This window comes from Mauremys mutica, chromosome 24 (assembly GCF_020497125.1).
Source record: "Mauremys mutica isolate MM-2020 ecotype Southern chromosome 24, ASM2049712v1, whole genome shotgun sequence".
Lineage (NCBI taxonomy): Eukaryota > Metazoa > Chordata > Testudines > Geoemydidae > Mauremys > Mauremys mutica.
In genome coordinates this window covers 6,270,751-6,288,073 of record NC_059095.1, presented here as the reverse complement: position 1 = coordinate 6,288,073, position 17,323 = coordinate 6,270,751, and the positions used below count along the sequence as shown (strand labels likewise).

At 59.0% G+C, this 17,323-nt stretch overlaps 1 protein-coding gene across 2 annotated transcripts; it reads right to left on the bottom strand.

The window, feature by feature from the left end:
• Positions 1–3,347: 3,347 nt before the first annotated feature.
• On the bottom strand, positions 3,348–16,293 carry PLPP2 (phospholipid phosphatase 2). 2 transcript variants are annotated; one of them, XM_044998709.1, is made up of 6 exons: positions 16,123–16,293; positions 7,835–7,986; positions 7,128–7,405; positions 6,889–6,946; positions 6,325–6,501; positions 3,348–5,436 (listed from the first exon to the last, which is right to left on the bottom strand). In XM_044998709.1, the coding sequence occupies exons 1-6, from the start codon at positions 16,172–16,174 to the stop codon at positions 5,302–5,304; spliced, it is 852 nt and encodes a 283-aa protein (XP_044854644.1). In that variant the 5' UTR covers positions 16,175–16,293; the 3' UTR covers positions 3,348–5,301. The 2 variants fall into 2 exon arrangements, with proteins under 2 accessions (XP_044854644.1, XP_044854643.1); XM_044998708.1 differs by lacking the exon at positions 16,123–16,293 and adding an exon at positions 8,092–8,417 and having other exon boundaries at positions 7,835–8,005.
• Between the last annotated feature and the right edge of the window lie 1,030 nt (positions 16,294–17,323).

Here is a 17,323-nt window from a genome sequence, read left to right as displayed (position 1 = left end):
ATTTTTTCAGTGATCGCAGCAAGACCATGGCTCCAGCTTCCCCCCAACCCCACACTCCAGGCCTCGGCTCCTGCTTACTGTTGGTATCCCCATCCCAGTCCCACTGTTAGCACCGCCAGGTATTGTTATCTTCCCAGTCATGGAGGGGGCCAGCTTTCAGCAGCGGAAGAGGATGCAGTGATTGAAATGCCAGCAGCTGCCCTGCTCCAGTGCAGATCCAGCCTCAAACTGCTCCTCTGCAGCCTCCTGCCTGCAATCCGCCTTCTGCAGCTGCAGGCACTAGGGGCTTCTCTCTCTCTCTCTCTCTGTGCAATGGGGCTGCTCCCTTCCCCCAGGAAAGGATCTGGCTGTTTGGATGGATCTCTGGAAAAACCAGCTGGGCCACAATCTGGCTCTTAAAGGGCCAGGGCCGCCCTGCCTGGGCTCGTGTGCACTGCTGTGAGTGCAGGGGAAACAGGGCAAAATACTGAGGGGGGGGGGTGCGATTACAGCTGCACTGGAGCCCCTGCCGAAGGCTGGGAGGGTGGCCCTGCCCCACCCCCCGGGAGCTGGGTTCTCCCCTATTCCAGTACGGAGGGGGTGGCGTGTTGCACCTTCCATCTATTTCTCCCCCAAGGGCCAGCTGTGGGGTTCTGGCCCACGGGCTTTCCAGTAGGGAGGGAAGGAGCCAGCTGAGTTTTGGGCCTGGCCCAGTCAAAATGTTCCTGGTGGTTTTGTGCAAAGCTGCATAAAAAACCCTCACAAAACTGCTGGGGTGGGGGCAGCCTGGCACGAGCAGAAGCCCGAGTCTGCAGCAGGCCTGGAACGAGCACTCAAGAGACGCAATGGAGTGTGGACACTCCAGCATGATGACAATTGTTACGTGCCCGCTTAGGGAACTGTTTCACTGAGGCTCACATCCAGTTAAGGGGCTTACCCCCAAATCCTGCATGACTGACTGGTCCCTGCCCAGCTGCCACTCCCTCCACCGGAGGGGGTCGTCCACTGGTAATGCTCAGAGCCGAAGCGTATGGAAAACCACGTGAAACAAATTGCATGCAACTTCAGAGCTGCTACAGCTGTGGCATCATTCGTTCACAGCCAGCATCTCGCGTCTGCTGCAGAATCAGGAGTCTCGGAGAGACAGTTTAGATCCAACTGGCCACAGCCCTTTGCTTGTAAAGGTAAAGCTAGTTTTGTTCCAGCAGGAGGCAGGATTCCCCATTCTGGCCCCTCCTCGTGAGAGGCGCTGTGCACCAACAGCTACTGCGGTCAGGAGCAGCTGCAGGCACGGGGCCACTTTGCCACCAACTGGGTGAACTTCGGTAAGTTGCAGCCCCGCTCTCTGCCTCAGTTTCCCCACCTGAAAACGGGGCTGATACCAACCTGCCGACGTCACGGTGCTTTGAGCTCGTCCCAGGGCAAAGGCCACAGAAACGCCGACCATGCTGTAAATGGGCAATGCGGGCACGAGGGGTCCGGCCGGACTCGCCAGCACATCGACGAGTCCCAGCTCCCTGCTCCTCTCAGCATTGGCACCACATCCGCCCTGCCCTCCTGCTGCTGAGGTTTTGGGGCAGAGAGCCCCACCTTGCCCAACGCTGTGGATGAGGGGAGCGACAGGCAGCCCCCCCACCCTCCAATTACTGATAACCTAGGCCACCTCCCCCCAGCAAGCCACTGTTATCCCAGCTCCCCCCAGCCCCTTTACTCTCCCCCCTCCTCCCCCAGCTGCTCTGAACCTCCGCTCACCATGTCCAACATGGAGAGAAGGATTTGTCTGGTCAATTTCCACTGGGCAGAATCCCCTCCCTTGGTTTCGTGCAGCACCTCGTGCCAGGCCTGGCTCTCAGAGGAGGGCCAGGATCCGTTTGTAATACAGACAACAGAAGCTGGGCAGAGCGAGGAGCATCCCCGGCCGATGCAGACGCCATCCTTCAAAAAGGGGACCAGACCTGAGCAAATGGCTCTTCCCAGAGATGGGCAATAAAGAATCACAAGAGGCCATGACTAGTGCTCAGTCCCTCTCTCTATTATTAAAAAAGGCTAATGGGAAATCTGGAAGATAATAAATCACCACGTGAGATCCTGGTTTTACAGGGTTTTTTTTTTTGCAGCTGGCCGGGCAGCAGAAACATCTGGAAATATCAGGCAGACGCCTCTGCGCCTCTTTTTGTTTTGCGCTTAGTTTTACAGAGTTGGGCAGGTCAGACGAGCGCCTGAAGCGAAACACGAAGAGCTCCGCTTTGCTGCTGGTTGCAGAGGGCTCCGGGGGGAGTGGTTTGCACAGCTGAGCCCTGCCCACATGCCCTGTTCTGATCTCACACCCGGAGACGGCCTGAACTCCTGATTTGTGCCGGCATAACAGAGCTCCAAATCAGGCTCTCATGTCCCATAAGCCAAGTCCCATCTCAGCCTCCCCTCCAAGGGTGAATGTCACGCCTGCCCCAAGCTGTCATCTGTGGCATCCCAGCTGTGAAGCGAGGAAGGCTTTAGACAGGGGATTTGTTCACTTTCCTGAAGCCCAGCTCCACAGGGGTGGACGTGCAAGGATCAGGCCCAGAGGATCATGTCCAGCTAAGGACAGGCTTACACACCATTCCATACACAATCCTGCATTCCTTGAACTCCTGGGTGTGCACAAGTAACGCACCCGAGGGTCTCGTCAGCATTCCCAGTGCCAGCCAAGCCATCACCATCTATCCCTCCTATGATCTCACCTGGCCCAGGCACCTATCATTCAAGGACCAACAATTTGGCTGCTGGAAGGCACCACCGGGATCTCCACGCTCTTTGCAAGCGCTAATTAAGCGGCTGCACCTTTACGATGTAGGTGAGTAGCATCATCTCTGGTTTATAGACGGGCAAAACTCAACGCATGGTTATTCAGGTCCGGTTTTTCCAAGACAGCTAAAAGCACCTCTCCCCTCATTGACGAGAGCTGCTCCATACTGAACGCTTGGGCTTAAACTGCCGTGACCGTGGTAACACGGCAAATCAGTGGCAGGGCTGGAAATTGAACTGGCTTCTCAACGCCCCAGTGCGCGAACCATTACTCAGCGCTGCTTTCCACCACTCCAAGTTTATCGTCTGAGGAGCAGTTTTATGCGTGTTGCCCTATGCATTTCAAACCTCTTCCAAGTGTCCATCCTCTCACCCCCTTCTGTTTCTAAACCACCGATTGCCTTGCCAATTACAACACACTAAGAAACCCGACAGCAAGCCCTACTTTCCGTCCCTGACCACAGCTTTTGGACTGAGATTTTTTTTCCATGGCAGGCCTGAATGCCAAAGGGAAAGATTGCTTGGAAAGAGTCACTCAGCTCCGACTTACAGGGGAATGCAAGAAAAACAGTTCTCATTCAGCAAGCTTTTAGGCCTTTTTTTAATGTCGATATAAAATAATAATCCTACCCTGGCCCCGTTACACAGAGCCAAGAAACTTGCATAGTTACCACCTCTGCCTAGCAAGGGGCCGGCGGCACTTCCTTGCTCTAGCAACTTTTAAGGCACAAGAAATTAACAGCCATCTAGAAACCTGCTAAACTTCCCTGATCTCTCTTAGGTACATGATCCCCCATCACTGCAGTATCTGAGCACCTCACCATTTTTAATGTATTGGTCCCCACAACACCCCTGTGAGGGAGGCTAGTACTATTATTGCCATTGTACAGATGGAAGTCCAGAGAGGTTAAGTGACTTGACCAAGGCTGCACAGGAAGTCAGTTGCAGAGCAGGGGATTTAACTCAGGTCCAAGTCTCAGACTAGGGCACTAACCACTGGCCCATGCTTCCTCTCAGTGATGGTGGCGGTTTCCCCATTGGGCCACCTCCTGGTTAAAAAGGCAGCCAGGTTAAAAATCCTAATTAGAAAAAGAAAACTGATAAGAGAGCGAATGAAGTTTACAGGATCTGAGGCATGAATTGTGCAATCCGAGCCACTAGCACATAACACAGAGCCAGCCGCAGGACCCGTGCCCATGTTCGCTTTCCATCACTCCTCCCGTTTGTTTCCCTTTCACATGTCATTCCTCTAGGATCTGCTGAAAGTCAGAACTGGTCGGTTTCACTCTTGTTTCTAGTCATTTTCATATAGCCGAGCCCAATTTCCTGGCGCTTGCCTCACAAAGCCAGCAAAGAAAGGGCTGTGGGGGGAGGGTATCGATGTTAAGAACCCAAAACCCATTCCCACTGAAATGTTAAAAATCTATAATTTGAGGCAAACATTTCTATTAATTTGGGGTTTCATAAAAATCCCCCGTTTTTGAAAACAAAAACAAACAACATTTAAACCCATGTATTTCGAGGCCACAAACATCTGTGGAGTAAAAGAATAGACCTGACACTGCCATTCTTTCAGGATGATCTAATTTAAAAATAAAAACACACTGAATAACAAAAAACGCATCATCATGAAAATTTATGTAGTTTAAAAGGAGGCCCAAGTATCCTTGGTGCCAGAGGCAGCTGAGCGGTAGAGGCGAGGTTGTTAGCAGGAGCTGGACCAGGTAACGTGCTCTCTCAAAGGGCCAGAATCCGTGTCCATCTCCAGACTGCAATTTATTCCCTTTACCACAGAAGATTCCCCCCCCTCCCCATCTCCATCCCTCCCCCCATTAAAGAATCAGCTGAGACGGCTGCAGAGAGAGTTTCCTATGGAGCGTCCAGGGCACCTCACAAACTCAGGTGGCAGTTCACTCCGGCGCGGCGGGGTCAGGGGTGATGGGAGCGGACCCTCCCCAGGCATCGATCATTTGCATCGGCTGCTGAGTACTGGGAATATTTTAAGGTGACCAAGCTGCAGAGAAGAACTGGGGTTCAAATCGTTAGCCCAGCAATGTTCCGGTGGCATTGGCCTCTTGGTGGTGTCCCAGCGAGGATCTGGAGTCATCAACACGAATATAATTTGACGCTCTTGGCACCACACCACCTCAGGCTTCATATGGAGTTTACTCTTCGCTTCACAAGCAGTCCCACCCCTGTGTCTCCTCCACGCAGAGGGCTCGAAAGCCACCCTCGGAAGCACGAGACGCACCCACCCACTCATTGAGGGATCCAAGCCCCTGGAGCGGAGAGGCAGGAGGGCTGGTTACCGCACAGCGCTCCATATGAGCATTAAAAGTCTTGGCTTGGTTCCCCCTGGGGGGTCCCTCGGGTGCCGTGGCACCGTGCAGTAAAAAGGAACTCATTAGCCGTGGAACCAATTAACAAGATAAGCTGCTCTTCCCGGTTTCCCCCCCCCCAAAGCCCTGGCAGGCAGTCTGGTGGGGCCTGGGATTTGCCATCAGCTGTTCAGCAGCACGGACCCCCAGCTCCCGCGGCTCAGGGAGCTCCCGGATAGCTGTAGTGGTTGCGATCGGGCTCACTCCTGGTCAGCGGTAAGCTGGGCTTGTGCTCCGGGTCCTTCTCACACTGCAGAGGCGGACGCTGCTTGAAGAAGTCAGAGACGTAGCGGACCTGGGGCGGGAGGAAGAAAGAAAAGAAAAGAATGAGGCTTTAGGGGATAATTCCATCAAGGGAACATCTCTCAGTGGATCCTGCAGCCAGGCCAGGGCTCAGGGAGATCCTGTGTGGCGACGCCGGCCCAGAAGGGGCCACGGGGTCTGGCTGCGTCCAGCAGCCTCCATAAAGTTTTGGTCTGAGTGACTTGCCCAAGGTCACGCAGCAAGTCAGTGGCAGAACTGGGAACAGTTCCCGACTCCTTGTGCTTGGGGACCGTGACGCCCTGCTCTGCTGCACGGGGCGAGGGAGGAGGAGGAGGGTGTGAAGCAATGTCACAGAGCATCCCAAACAGCTGCTGCTAGCTTAGCCCGATAGCTCCTCCTCGGCGGCCTCTGCTAGGGAGTCAAGCAGCACCCGAGACCCTGATCTGCGGCGAGCAGGAGTCAGAGCCCGGGGCAGGAATTCAGAGCTCGTGCTGCTGCTGGAGGTCACGACCCTGCTGAGACCGGGGATAATCCAACCCAGATGTTTAGGCCGTTCCCGCTGACCCCTGGGGCGATCGGCGGAGAGGGACACAACAGACCAGGTGCTAATGCGATGGCAGAGCGGGTGGGTCGCCTCCCTCAAGCATCAGGCACCTGCAGTTACCTGGATTTGGGCAGGGCCGATACAGAGGGAGGAGGCTGAATCGACACGCCCTGTTTCTGGCCTGGATGAGGTTGAAACCACCATCCAGAGCAAAGCTGCCAGGCGTGCAAGATTGTGAGGACGGGGGGGTGGGCACAGGGCTGCAAGGGGGGGTGCTAGGATCCATCCGCCAGCAGGCGGTGCCCAGGGCAGAGCCAGAGAGCCCACGGCGAGCCTGGAGGGAGGGGTGGGGATGCCCCCCCCCCGTGTGCTTACGATGAGGATGGCAACGAGCGCCCCCTGGAGGAGCCCCACCAGCACATCACTCCAGTGGTGCTTGTAGTCGGAGACCCGGGTGTAGCCCACGAAGATGGCGAAGGCGATCAGGAAGAACTGGATCGTGGGGCGCAGGAGCCGGGCCCATTTCCCGATCAGCCGGGCCTGGACGTACAGCTAGGGAGAGAGGGGACGGTCGGTCAGTCGCCCCGACGCCGCCCCCAGCCCAGTGCCGGCAGGGTCGCTTCACCCAGATGTTCCCGCCCCGGGCTCGCCCCGCGGACCACGCGCAGGGACCCAAAACCACGTGGGGTCGCACGACGATGCTAGCGGGGGCATGGGTGGTGGTGGCCATGCCGCTGGATTCTGCCCCCAGCAGGCGGGGGGGACACTGCAGCTCAGCCTGGCAAAGGGATTAACCCAAGTTCACACAATCAGGGGCACAACTGGGAACAGAACCCAGGAGTCCTGACCCCCACCTCCCCTCAGCTCTACCCACTAGACCCCACTCCCCCCTTCCTCCGCTGTGACACAGCGCACGCACACCCAGAGAGAGCTACTCACTGCCAGGAACACCATGCAGTACATCCCGAAGGAGGAGTGTCCGGAATAGAAGGATAACCTGGAAGGACAAAGACCGGGATCAGGATGAGAGACCCCACTCCCTCCATCCTGCTCTCAAATAAGCCCCCCACGGGACCCCCCCCACGGTGGATATCAGTCTGGTGGGGCGTTTCTCAGGTTCTGGTCTGGTCTCAAGCTGCCCTCCCCCACCCCCACCCTCGTGAAGCCCCTCGTGTCACCTGGACTCGGTGATGTTCCTGGGGTCCCCCTGGCACACGTTCTCCAGCTGCTTGTAGACGGAGCAGTTCACCTTGGACCAGTCGGGCCTGCAGACCTCCAAGAAGTTGGGCCGGAGCCGGCCGATCATGTACTTGGCCAGGTCGGTCAGGGACTGGCTGACGGCCGCGCCGAAGAGGAACGTCCCCACTACCTTGTAGAGGGCGGCGAGGTAGTTGTTGTACTTGGACTTGGAGTGGAGCTGCTCAGCGTACACCAGGTAGGCCTCGCCTGCCGAGATCTGCGGAAGCCAAGGGAGAGCCAGTGAGCAGCCGCCCAGGAGCCGGGGCCGGCTCTGCTCTCCAAGTCCTGGGCAGCAAGGACGGCAGAGCCAATCCCAGCCGGAGCGGCCAGGAGCACCGCTGTGGGGTGGTGGTGAAGGGAGCTGCTGGCTCTGGGGGAAGCTCCCAGCAGGGGACAGAGAGGCCCGGAGAGTTATCCCTGCCCTAGCCTCTCCCCGCAGGGAGCCGGCCACACGGGCAGATCGACGGGACCAGAGATGCCCTTCGAGCCCCGGCAGGGCCGGCTGGGCAGTGCGGGAGTCAGCTAAGGGATCTGCTGCCCAGATCAGCCAGGTCGTGGTGTTTTGGGATGGGGTGGAGCAAGGCCGTCTAAGAGGGTGCTCAGGAAGGGGGGGAGAATGAAAGGGGGAGCCCCCCAGTTTCCTTACAATGAGGACGGTGCAGGTGATGGTGACTCCCGCCATCAGCCCGTGGGTGATGGTGTCTGGCCTGGCGGGGTAGCGGATGGAGACATCGTTGCAGTAGAATCCGCGCTCGTACGGAGAGTTCACCAGCGTGAGGATGACGAAGGGCAGGGAAGCTGAAGGCAGAGCAGGGAGGGGAGTCAGGGAGGTTCTCTCTGTAGGAGGGGGCACAGTCCCCCCCCAGGGTACATTTCCCTTGCTCCCCTCCAGAGAGCAGGGAGATACCCAGCAATGGGCTCCGTGTCCCGTCCTGGCTGGCACGGGTGGAACCACAGTCCCTTTTGCTGGTTCAGAGATTTGCCGGCTCCCGGCCCAGCCACCCCCATTCGCCCAGGCCTAGCTGAGCTCGGAGCGCCACAGACCAAACCCAGACAGCACCGGACCCAGCAGAGCCGCCACCGGCCTGGATCCGCGGTGGGATTCGGAGCGTCCTCACCCCTGGGTGGCCCGGTCCTGGTTGGAAGGAACCAGACATGGGGCCCATCACAATCTCTGTGAAAGGAGCTGGCGGTTCCCTGCTCAGTGGGCAGGTGCCCACGACACCGCCACTGGCATGAACGCCCCCCCCCCTGCCCCCGGTTCAGTCCTTACCTGTGTGCTGAGCCTGGGGGGCACCGGCAGAGGGCAGCACACGGGGGAAGGCTGCTCCGTCACTGCCCACATGGCACCTACTCTCCAGCTAGAGGGGGCTCCCGAATCCAGAGGGGACAAGGCAGCCCCTCTGGCTGGCACTAGAGTCTGCCCCACGCCCCCCCCCCATGCCCACGCGCCACTCACAGAGGGGGGTAGCTGGGGTCTAATTCAATGCAGACACCTCTGGGCTGGGGTAGATCCCAGGGAAGGATCCCAAACTATCCAGCCTCTGGGCAAGTTGGGAGACAGGATCCCAGGCCAGATGGACCGTCGGTCCGACCCAGCACAGCTGTTCTAACGGGTCTCTCTAGCCCTGGGTCGGGGTCACCGGCAGGATGGGCCCAATCACTCCCAGGCACCCACCTCCCCCCGGGGAGGCCACGACCTCAGTCACAGCTGCCCTGATTCACAGGACTCTGCCTTCCAGGGATGCCAAGGCAACTGGCGGAGGAGCTGGCACCCCCTGGGCCCTCTTGTCTGCTCCCTGGCTGCTGCCGATTAGCAGAGCCCCGTTATCAGGCCTTGGCAGCTGCGAGGCTGCTGTAAACACAACCACCTGCAGAGCGGAAATTGCAACTTGGCTGCAAGGAGCGTCTCTCCCATCTGCCGCTCGGCACTAGCCCCCCTCCCACGGGCCCGTGTGTCCCTCACCTGCGGCTCCGCATTCAGCCACCGCAGCAGAACCGGAGAGACCCACCAAGCCCGGGTCAGTGCGAAAGTCAACAGCCATATTTAGGTAGGAAGAGTGGTCCTGTGACTAAGGCCCCCGCACTGGCACTCAGGAGATCTGGGTCCAGCCCTGCCACAGATGCCCTGCATGGCCCTGGGCAAGTCACTTTGGTTCTGCCTCAGTTTCCCCATCTATAAAAATCAGGGTCCTGCTTTTCTCCCAATCGTTACCTGTCTTGCCTCCTTGGATTGCAAGGTCTTTGGGGCAGGAGCGGTCTTCTACTCTGTGTACGTACAGCACCTCGCACAATGGGGCCCTGATCTGCACTGGGGCCTTTAGGTGCTACTGGAGTACACAGAAAGACATCGAACACCTGCCATTCTCCACATGCTCCACAGACAGTAGTAAATCCTCACAGCTCCCCCTGTGAATTTCTCCTCTTTACAGATGGGGAAACTGAGGCACAGAACAGGGAAGTGGCTGGCCCATGGTCACCCAGCCCTGTGTTTATATCACAGCCCCAACCACGTCCTAGCTGCGCTGCACAGACCCAGTGCAGAGAGGGGGTGATATGCCGGGGGGGGGGGAAGCTTTACAGTAGTGCCTCCAGCCAGGAACGAGGTCCCCATGTGCTCGGTGCTGCACACAGCAAAATGTGGCTTCTGCCCCGGAAAGCTTCTAATGTAACTTCCCAGAGTCACGCAGAGCCAAGAGTCACAGCCCCATGCTCTAACCACCAGACTATACTGCCCCACGACCTACAATACTACAGGGGGGTGGCAGCTCTTCCTCAACCCACCACTACAGCATCCAGTGGGACGAGGCATCCACGGGTCTCCAGCCCCCTCGCTGGGGAGTCGAGGCGATGACTAAGGACAGGCCGATGCCGGCGGGCCGGGCACAGAGTCCGAGGAGGTTGGGGCCGGTGATTTCAAAACTCAGCCATCCCCAGGGCCAACCTGCTGCCAGCTTCCCTGGCGCCCAGGAGGCCTCGGAGAAACCTTCCTCTGCACCTTCCTGCTACACCATCTAGACCCACCCAGGCCGGGCTGACGAGAGGGGAGGACAATCATCCTAGGGCCTCTGACATGCAGGCAGCCCGGACTCAGGCTCCTCCATGCAGGGCCAGGTCTCTGGGGGACCCCCCCGCCCCAACCCCTCTCAATCAACAGAGCAGGTCCCCTGTATCTTTGCCTTCCTCAATCTTCCAGCTGCCCCCGTCCCTCTGTCTCCCGGCCACCGCCAGTCGAGCAGGGCAGTGACCCTCTCTCCTGGCCAGTCGACTTGTGTCTCTTCAGCCCAGTGCTTAGAAATGGGGCCCCAGACCCACCCCACTCCCGGGGCAGACAGCACATCCCCGGGGCCGCCCCCCCGAAGACCCCGTCGCTCTTCCCAGGATCCGATCGCTCTTCACCACCGACAGGGAGCGGAGGCTCCCAGCCTCACTCTGTGCTCTTCCAACGCCAAAGGCAGACCACTTCCCCTGCCTGCAACGGCACCACGCCACCGGGGACCAGCCCCTGGGTCAGGAGGAAGGTCTCTGTCCCCACGCAGAGGCTCCACCCCACCCCGTCCCCTCGGCCAGCTGGCTCATTCACGTCAATTAAGATGGCAATTTTCAGCCCCAGAGGTTTTACCCAAAATAGCAGCCCCGGCGCCTGCGCTCGCCGGATGGATAAGTGGTCGTTAGCGTGATGGCTTGCAGCCTCTCAGCAATTACCTGTGGCTGCCGGAGTCTGGAGGGGGCTAAGGAATGTGTGCTAAGGAGCCGTGCTCTGCCTTAGAGATGGTGCCACGGTGAGTGCCCCGAGGGCCAGCGCCAGTAACATCACTCAGCCCCATCCTGTCCCATGCTGTCTATCCCCTGCACGCCGTCGCCCGGCTCAGGCCGAGCCCCACAGATCCGACCTGCTTCTCCCTGCATCGCCCCAAATCCCCTCCCTGCGGCAGAGCCGTTCCCCACGGAGATCATGCTCCGCGCTTGCTTCCCTCCCAGCAAGGCCGGGCGGATATTTACACAGTCCGCGTCACAGGTACAAGGCCACCGCTCCCCCACCTTCCCGCGCACGACACGCCGCCCGTGCCAGCTCCCGGACAGAATCGGCAGCAGGGCAGGTCTCGTTCTGTGCCAGCTCCGGCGGAGCGGAGGCCTGGCAGTCAGTGCCAGGGTGGGGCAGGAAGAGACGGTCACCCCACCCAAACGGTCTGAACCCTGCCTGCTGCTGCCATTGGAACAACTCGCCAGGCTGCAGCAGGGCACGCGGACCGAGATACAACGGCCCTGGTGCGATGGAGCCGGGGCAGGGGCAGGACACGAGCCCAGCAGACGTGCTCCAGGGCTGGCTGGGACGCAGCAGTACTAGCCCTAGCCAGGCAGTCGTGGGTACACACATCCCCCTGCCTGGTACACTGGGGGATCCCCCCCCGCCCCATGACTCCTCAAGGGGCTTGAACCTCAGTCTCCAAACAGCTCCAGCCCTGCAGAAATGCCTGGAAGATGGGACTCTCCTGCACCCCCCTTTACTCTGCGGACGCCGTGCTTTGCCCCACAAGGGACAGCACTTTCCCAATGGTGACCCTATGGCAACACGGGGGAGGAAGCCGGCAGCGCTGGGAGGTAACCGGGAAAGGAAGGATTCAGCGACAGGACCGGACCAAGGGCAGTTTTCTGTTCGACGAGGCCTTGCATGTGCTGGAGCCCACCCAGCCCCACCCTCCACTGCGACAGGGTCCCACAGCCGCCTTCGCGGACCCAAGTGCTGTTCTGGGAGCCAGGCACCCCGGTGCATTCCCACTTGTGGGAGTGGCGCCCCCTGGTGTCATGCTCCTATAGCCACACAGGCAATTTAACCCCTTGAGGATGCACCCCACCATCACCACCTTCTGTAACTGATCTAAGAGACGCTCTGGGAACTGGCATCTCTCCTCCATGACCCCTGGGGGAAGCCAGCCAGGAGCTCAGTGTCTGCTGTCATCTAGGGGAGACTGCAGGGGCTGTGGCGAATGGGTTGGTTCTATCCGTGGGCACTGCCATGCACAGAGCCCAGTTAATAGAGCTGGTCAGACAAAATTCCATTGCAGGGTGGTTTATAAGCACTTGGAAAGCAAGGAGATTTCTCTGTCCAAGCACAGATGGCAGAGCAACCATCAGCCACCTGGAGGCGGCAAGCTAGGCCTTGTCAGCACTAGGATTTCTGTCAATGGTGCAGTGCAAACCCCTCGTGAAAACACAGTTTGCACCAGTAGAGTTTACATTGGTTTAAGACAAGGATAAGTGGCTCTGGTGTAAGTAGCATCTTCACTAGCGGTTTCCACTGATGGACCTATGCTGGTGGCTGAGATCCCAGTGTAGACAAGGCCGCAGTATCCATCTGGTTTAACACTAGGGATCGGTCTATACTGGGGCGGGTGGCTCATTTGTGCTTTCACCAGTGCAACCCCCCAAAGTGGATGTGCTGCCCTGGTGCAAGATGGGGCTTGCACTAGTGAGATTTACTCTGTAAATTACCAGCATACATTGCACTTGTGCAAGCGCCATTTTGCACCAGGGCAGTCTCCACATTAGGGGCTTGCACTGGTGAAGTTACACCAGTGCAAATTACCCTAGTGTAGACAGGCTGCAGGCTCAGCCACACGCCTCTTCAGCTGCAGGACCCTTCCAGGCCACAGGACCCAGCACCAGGTGCATCCGAGGCAGAGCTGGGGAGCCGCAGGAGGCAAGAGGTTAAGCAGGTTTGTTTTACAGCATTGCAGAGGCTGCATTCTGATCGGCAGCCTCCCCTCGAGTCAGTTCTAATCCGCCCCAGGCCATGGGCCCTCAAGGGTTGGTGCAAGGCCAGCGCTGGAGGAAGGGGAGCGGGTCAACTGGACAGAGAACGGACTTCAGGGGACTGGATGGCTCAGTTACTGAACAGGGAGCTTTTCCCATCTAGGCCTCTGGAGTTCAACTCCTCAACCAGGCTGGATGCGGCCTAAAGCAGTTACCATCCCACGGCTGTGGGGGTTTGGTGGAGAGGGGTTCTACCCAGCCCCCAGCAGGGCAGGCAATCCCACCGCCGAACCACCACCAGACAGTCATTTGCCTCCTGGTTAGCACTCCCGGCAGAGAATCCCAGTGCGCCGCTCCCGCTTCCAGCCCAGCCCAAGGCAGCCGGCAGTAATCTGCTTGTGCCGCGTCTGAACAGAGGATCCCAGCCCAACACCAACGCTTGAGCGCCAGCAAGCCAAGGTGCCTGCGTGAGTAACCGAGGCCAGGGGCGCTGGGCTGCCTTAAAAGGGACGCAACTCCCAAGTTCCACCTTTAAAACAATTTCCATCCAGTCCATTGTTTCATAGGCCTCTGTGGGTAAACAGGCCACCTTTGTCTTCTCCCTGCTGCACAAAAGCAAAATATCAAGGAGGTGGGGAAAAGTCACCTCCACCTTTCTTGTGCAGCCTCCTGCCCGGGTGAAAAAAAACTCACCCTGCTGGTTCCAGCAACATGCAAAATTCTCCCTTGCAACTTTCTCTGGCGGAAACAATGGCAAAGGAAAAAAACAACAACACAAAAATAGCAACAGGCCTGTTGCTCCTTTCACACGCCCCAGCTGTACAGGGCTTCCAGGTGAAACGCAAACACAGCAGGCGTCTTAAAAATATACCCAAAGACGTTCATTTGCAGCTCAAATTAGGCACCAATTTTCCTCGCAGGATAATTTAATCCACAGCCACTAAAAATAAAAGAGCCACGCAAGAGAGAAACCTAAACAAAACCCGGAACCTCGGTTCCTTCCACCTGTGGTTTACACGGATCCCAGAGGAGGTCCAAGCTGAAATGAAGACCTGTGCCTTTATTTTAAGGGTATTTTAATTACGGGCTCGTAGGTGGCTATTTTAGAGGCAGCATTTGTCTGCTCAGGGAGCGAAGAGGGCATGGGAGGTAGCTAAAACCAGCTTGTGCACATTCAATATTTTTAACCCACTGGTTAACCCATTGCCCAATGGGGACATCAGCACCAAGACCAGGCTGGTAGCAAAGAGAAGTTACCACCATCCAATGGCCATTGGGTGACATGAGATTGGTGGGTCTCTATTCAGTTCTTCACAGGGTCCGGGTCACCAGAGGAGCTGCCAGGGAAGGTAGCTGATCCCTTTCCCTCCAGGGCCCGGCTGAGATGCACTGGCAGGGCAGCGTGCCAGTGCTGTAGCTGGTCTGAGGATAAGGTGTCTATGATCCAACACCAGATTCTCATGAGAGACCTGGGAGAAGACGCGTGCACTGGGGGAAATGCCTCAAAACCCAGAGCGATGCCGCCCTATTCCAGACCCGGCTCTTGCTTGCATCCGCCAGCGTGCAAGTCACAGCGAGAAGGCTACTAGCCAGTGGCCCACCATTCTGAGCCACCATGGGCTAGGGACACAGAGCAAGGCGGGTGGTTCAGCCAGGGCAAGCCGGCTCCTGGCAGCACTCAAAGGGGAGACTCTCCCGCACCAATGCGCTGGCTGACGGTGCCAGCTTTACGCTGGGAAAGAGTGAGGGCGAAGGAGAAAGTCAACTGCTCTGCAGCCCCCCAGCTGCACGCTCCCCGCACCTCTCCTGAGACCCATTCTCAGGCCCTTGGCAGGGCTGGGGAAGTTAGACAGGACCCCAGCGCCGATGCCATTTTGCCGCTCTGCATTGGCCGAGCTGCCCCCTGGTGCCGCTGTGGCCACAGCAGAAGTTTGGATGGGCCTGACTTTGTTGTTTACAGACAAAACGGCTCCCAGCTTTGCGCTAATTTAACCCAATATTTGCTGGCAAGTCAGCAGCTTGCAGTAGAAAACCACTTCCCTGGTTAACCCCCCCAAAGAACACGCGTTTAAAGACAGAATTTGTGGCTGGCATCTGCCTGAATCAAGGCCTGCACCTTTGGCCTTTCCCCTCCAGATGGGATTTCTTAAACGGCCCAGCTGTCCAGGATCCACAGCCGTCCCTCCCCACCCCCCCTGCAAGTGCACAGAGGGCGAGCCAGAAACATACGCTGCCCGCTTCCCCCAGCACCGAAAACGCTCTCTGGGTGGCAGGGTGCCAACGCTGCCCACCTGTGCAACGGCTCCTTGCGGAGGCAAAGGCCAAAGCCGTTCATTCTTATCGTCCCTTCCCTGCACAGCGGCTCCAGGCTGGCAGATCTGAGGGAAACCACTTCCTCATTGAGCCATAAACTCAGGACTGTGCCCTTATGAGCTGGCTAATGGCCTTTGGGAACAAAGGGTACCTGGGTGGCAGCTCAGGGTGCTCGCTCACCCAGCAAAGCGCCAGCTCACATCCTCCAACACAGCTGGCGGCTGGCTTCCACCCCCCACCCCCCCAGCAGGGGAGCTGCTTCCATTAGGGTCACACCCCCCCCCATTAGGGGGGCAGCAGGGCTCCCTCCTGCAATGCAGGTTCACCCACTGGGCATGGGGCAGCCCCCTAGCCCCGGGGAGTGACATGGCTCTGCTCTGGGGAACCAGGGACAGGTCCAGCCATAGGGGGTCGAAAGGAGAAGAGACACAAGCACATGAGGGGTTAACGGAGTCTCTCTTCACCAGCCCCCCCGCACTTAACCTCCCATGCCAGCCCCCCCGCCCCCCACCCCCGTCCCCCAGCCCTGCCCAGGCTGGAGCTGGGCCGGGAGGGGGAGCAGCTCGTTCCTCTCTCCGCTGGAGCTGGACCCTGGCTCGGAAAGCTGCGGGCAATGCACAGCTGGAGCGGGGGGGGCGGGGGGGTTGGGGACCCGCTGCACAGCTGGAGCCGGGGGGGGGGGTTGGGGACCCGCTGCACAGCTGGAGCCGGGGGGGGGGGGTTGGGGACCCGCTGCACAGCTGGCGCTGGGGAAGGGGGGGGGGCGCACAGCTGGTACCAGGACCGGACGGGGGTAGTTTCCCAACCGGCTCCGAACCGGGCAGCTGGCGCCAGGACCGGACCGGGGGGGTGGGGGGGTTTCCTTACCGACCACCACGCAGAGCACATCGAGCACCACGAAGACTTTCCTGCGCTCCATGCCGGCTGCAGCTCCGCTCCCGGCCCCCCGTGCGCTGCCCTCCGCTCGGCCCCAGCCGGCTCACATGGCCCCCGGCAGCAGGAGAAGGGCGAGCGAGCGAGCGAGCGACCAGCCGCCTGGCGAGGAGTTAAAGTCCGGGGCTCGGGGGGGGCGGGGCCGGGGGCGGGCTGGGAGCGGACCGCCCTCCGCAGCCGCCTGCAGCCGCCAGGGGGCAGCGCCGCCGCCTGGGGAGCAGCACGGGGAGAGATGGGGGCAGGGAGCGATGGGGCAGGAGAGGGGAGGGGTTTATGGGGCAGGGATGAGAGGTGGGGGCTATAGGGTAGGAGATGGGGATGGGGAGAGGGGAGTTATGGGGCAGGGATGAGGGGGGGTTATAGGATAGGAGATGGGGTCAGGAAGCGATGGGGAGGGGGTTATGGGGCAGGGATAAGAGGTGGGAGTTATAGGGTAGGAGATGGGAGTAGGGAGTGGTGGGGCAAGAGAGGGGAGGGGTTTATGGGGCAGGGATGAGAGGTGCGGGTTATAGGGTAGGAGATGGGGATGGGGAGAGGGGAGTTATGGGGCAGGGATAAGAGGGGGGGTTATGGGTTAGGAGATGGGGCAGGAGGTGATGGGGAGGGGTTTATGGGGCAGGGATGAGAGGTGCGGGTTATAGGGTAGGAGATGGGCATGGGGAGAGGGGAGTTATGGGGCAGGGATAAGAGGTGGGCGTTATGGGTTAGGAGATGGGGATGGGGAGAGGGGAGTTATGGGGCAGGGATGGGGGGGTTATAGGGTAGGAGATGGGGCAGGGAAAATGGCACAGGAGAGGGGAGGGGTTATGGGGCAGGGATAAGAGGTGGGGGGTTATGAGGCAGGAGATGGGGAAGTGGGGGTTATGATGTCGAAGATAGGGCAGGAGATGAGATGGGGGTTATGGGGTGGGGTTGGGAGCAGGGACTGAAGACAGGGCACAGGCATGTTATGAGGCTGGAGATGGGGGGCAGGGAGTGATGGGGCAGGAGATGAGGGGTAGAGGCTTTTAGGACTGGAGATAGGAGGCAGGGGGTTTATGGGGCAGAAGATGGGGGCCGGGGGAGGAGAGAATATTTCTGGTCACATGAGGAAGGAGAAAGCTTCAGAAGACCAGTTACTCAATGCTCCTGAGTT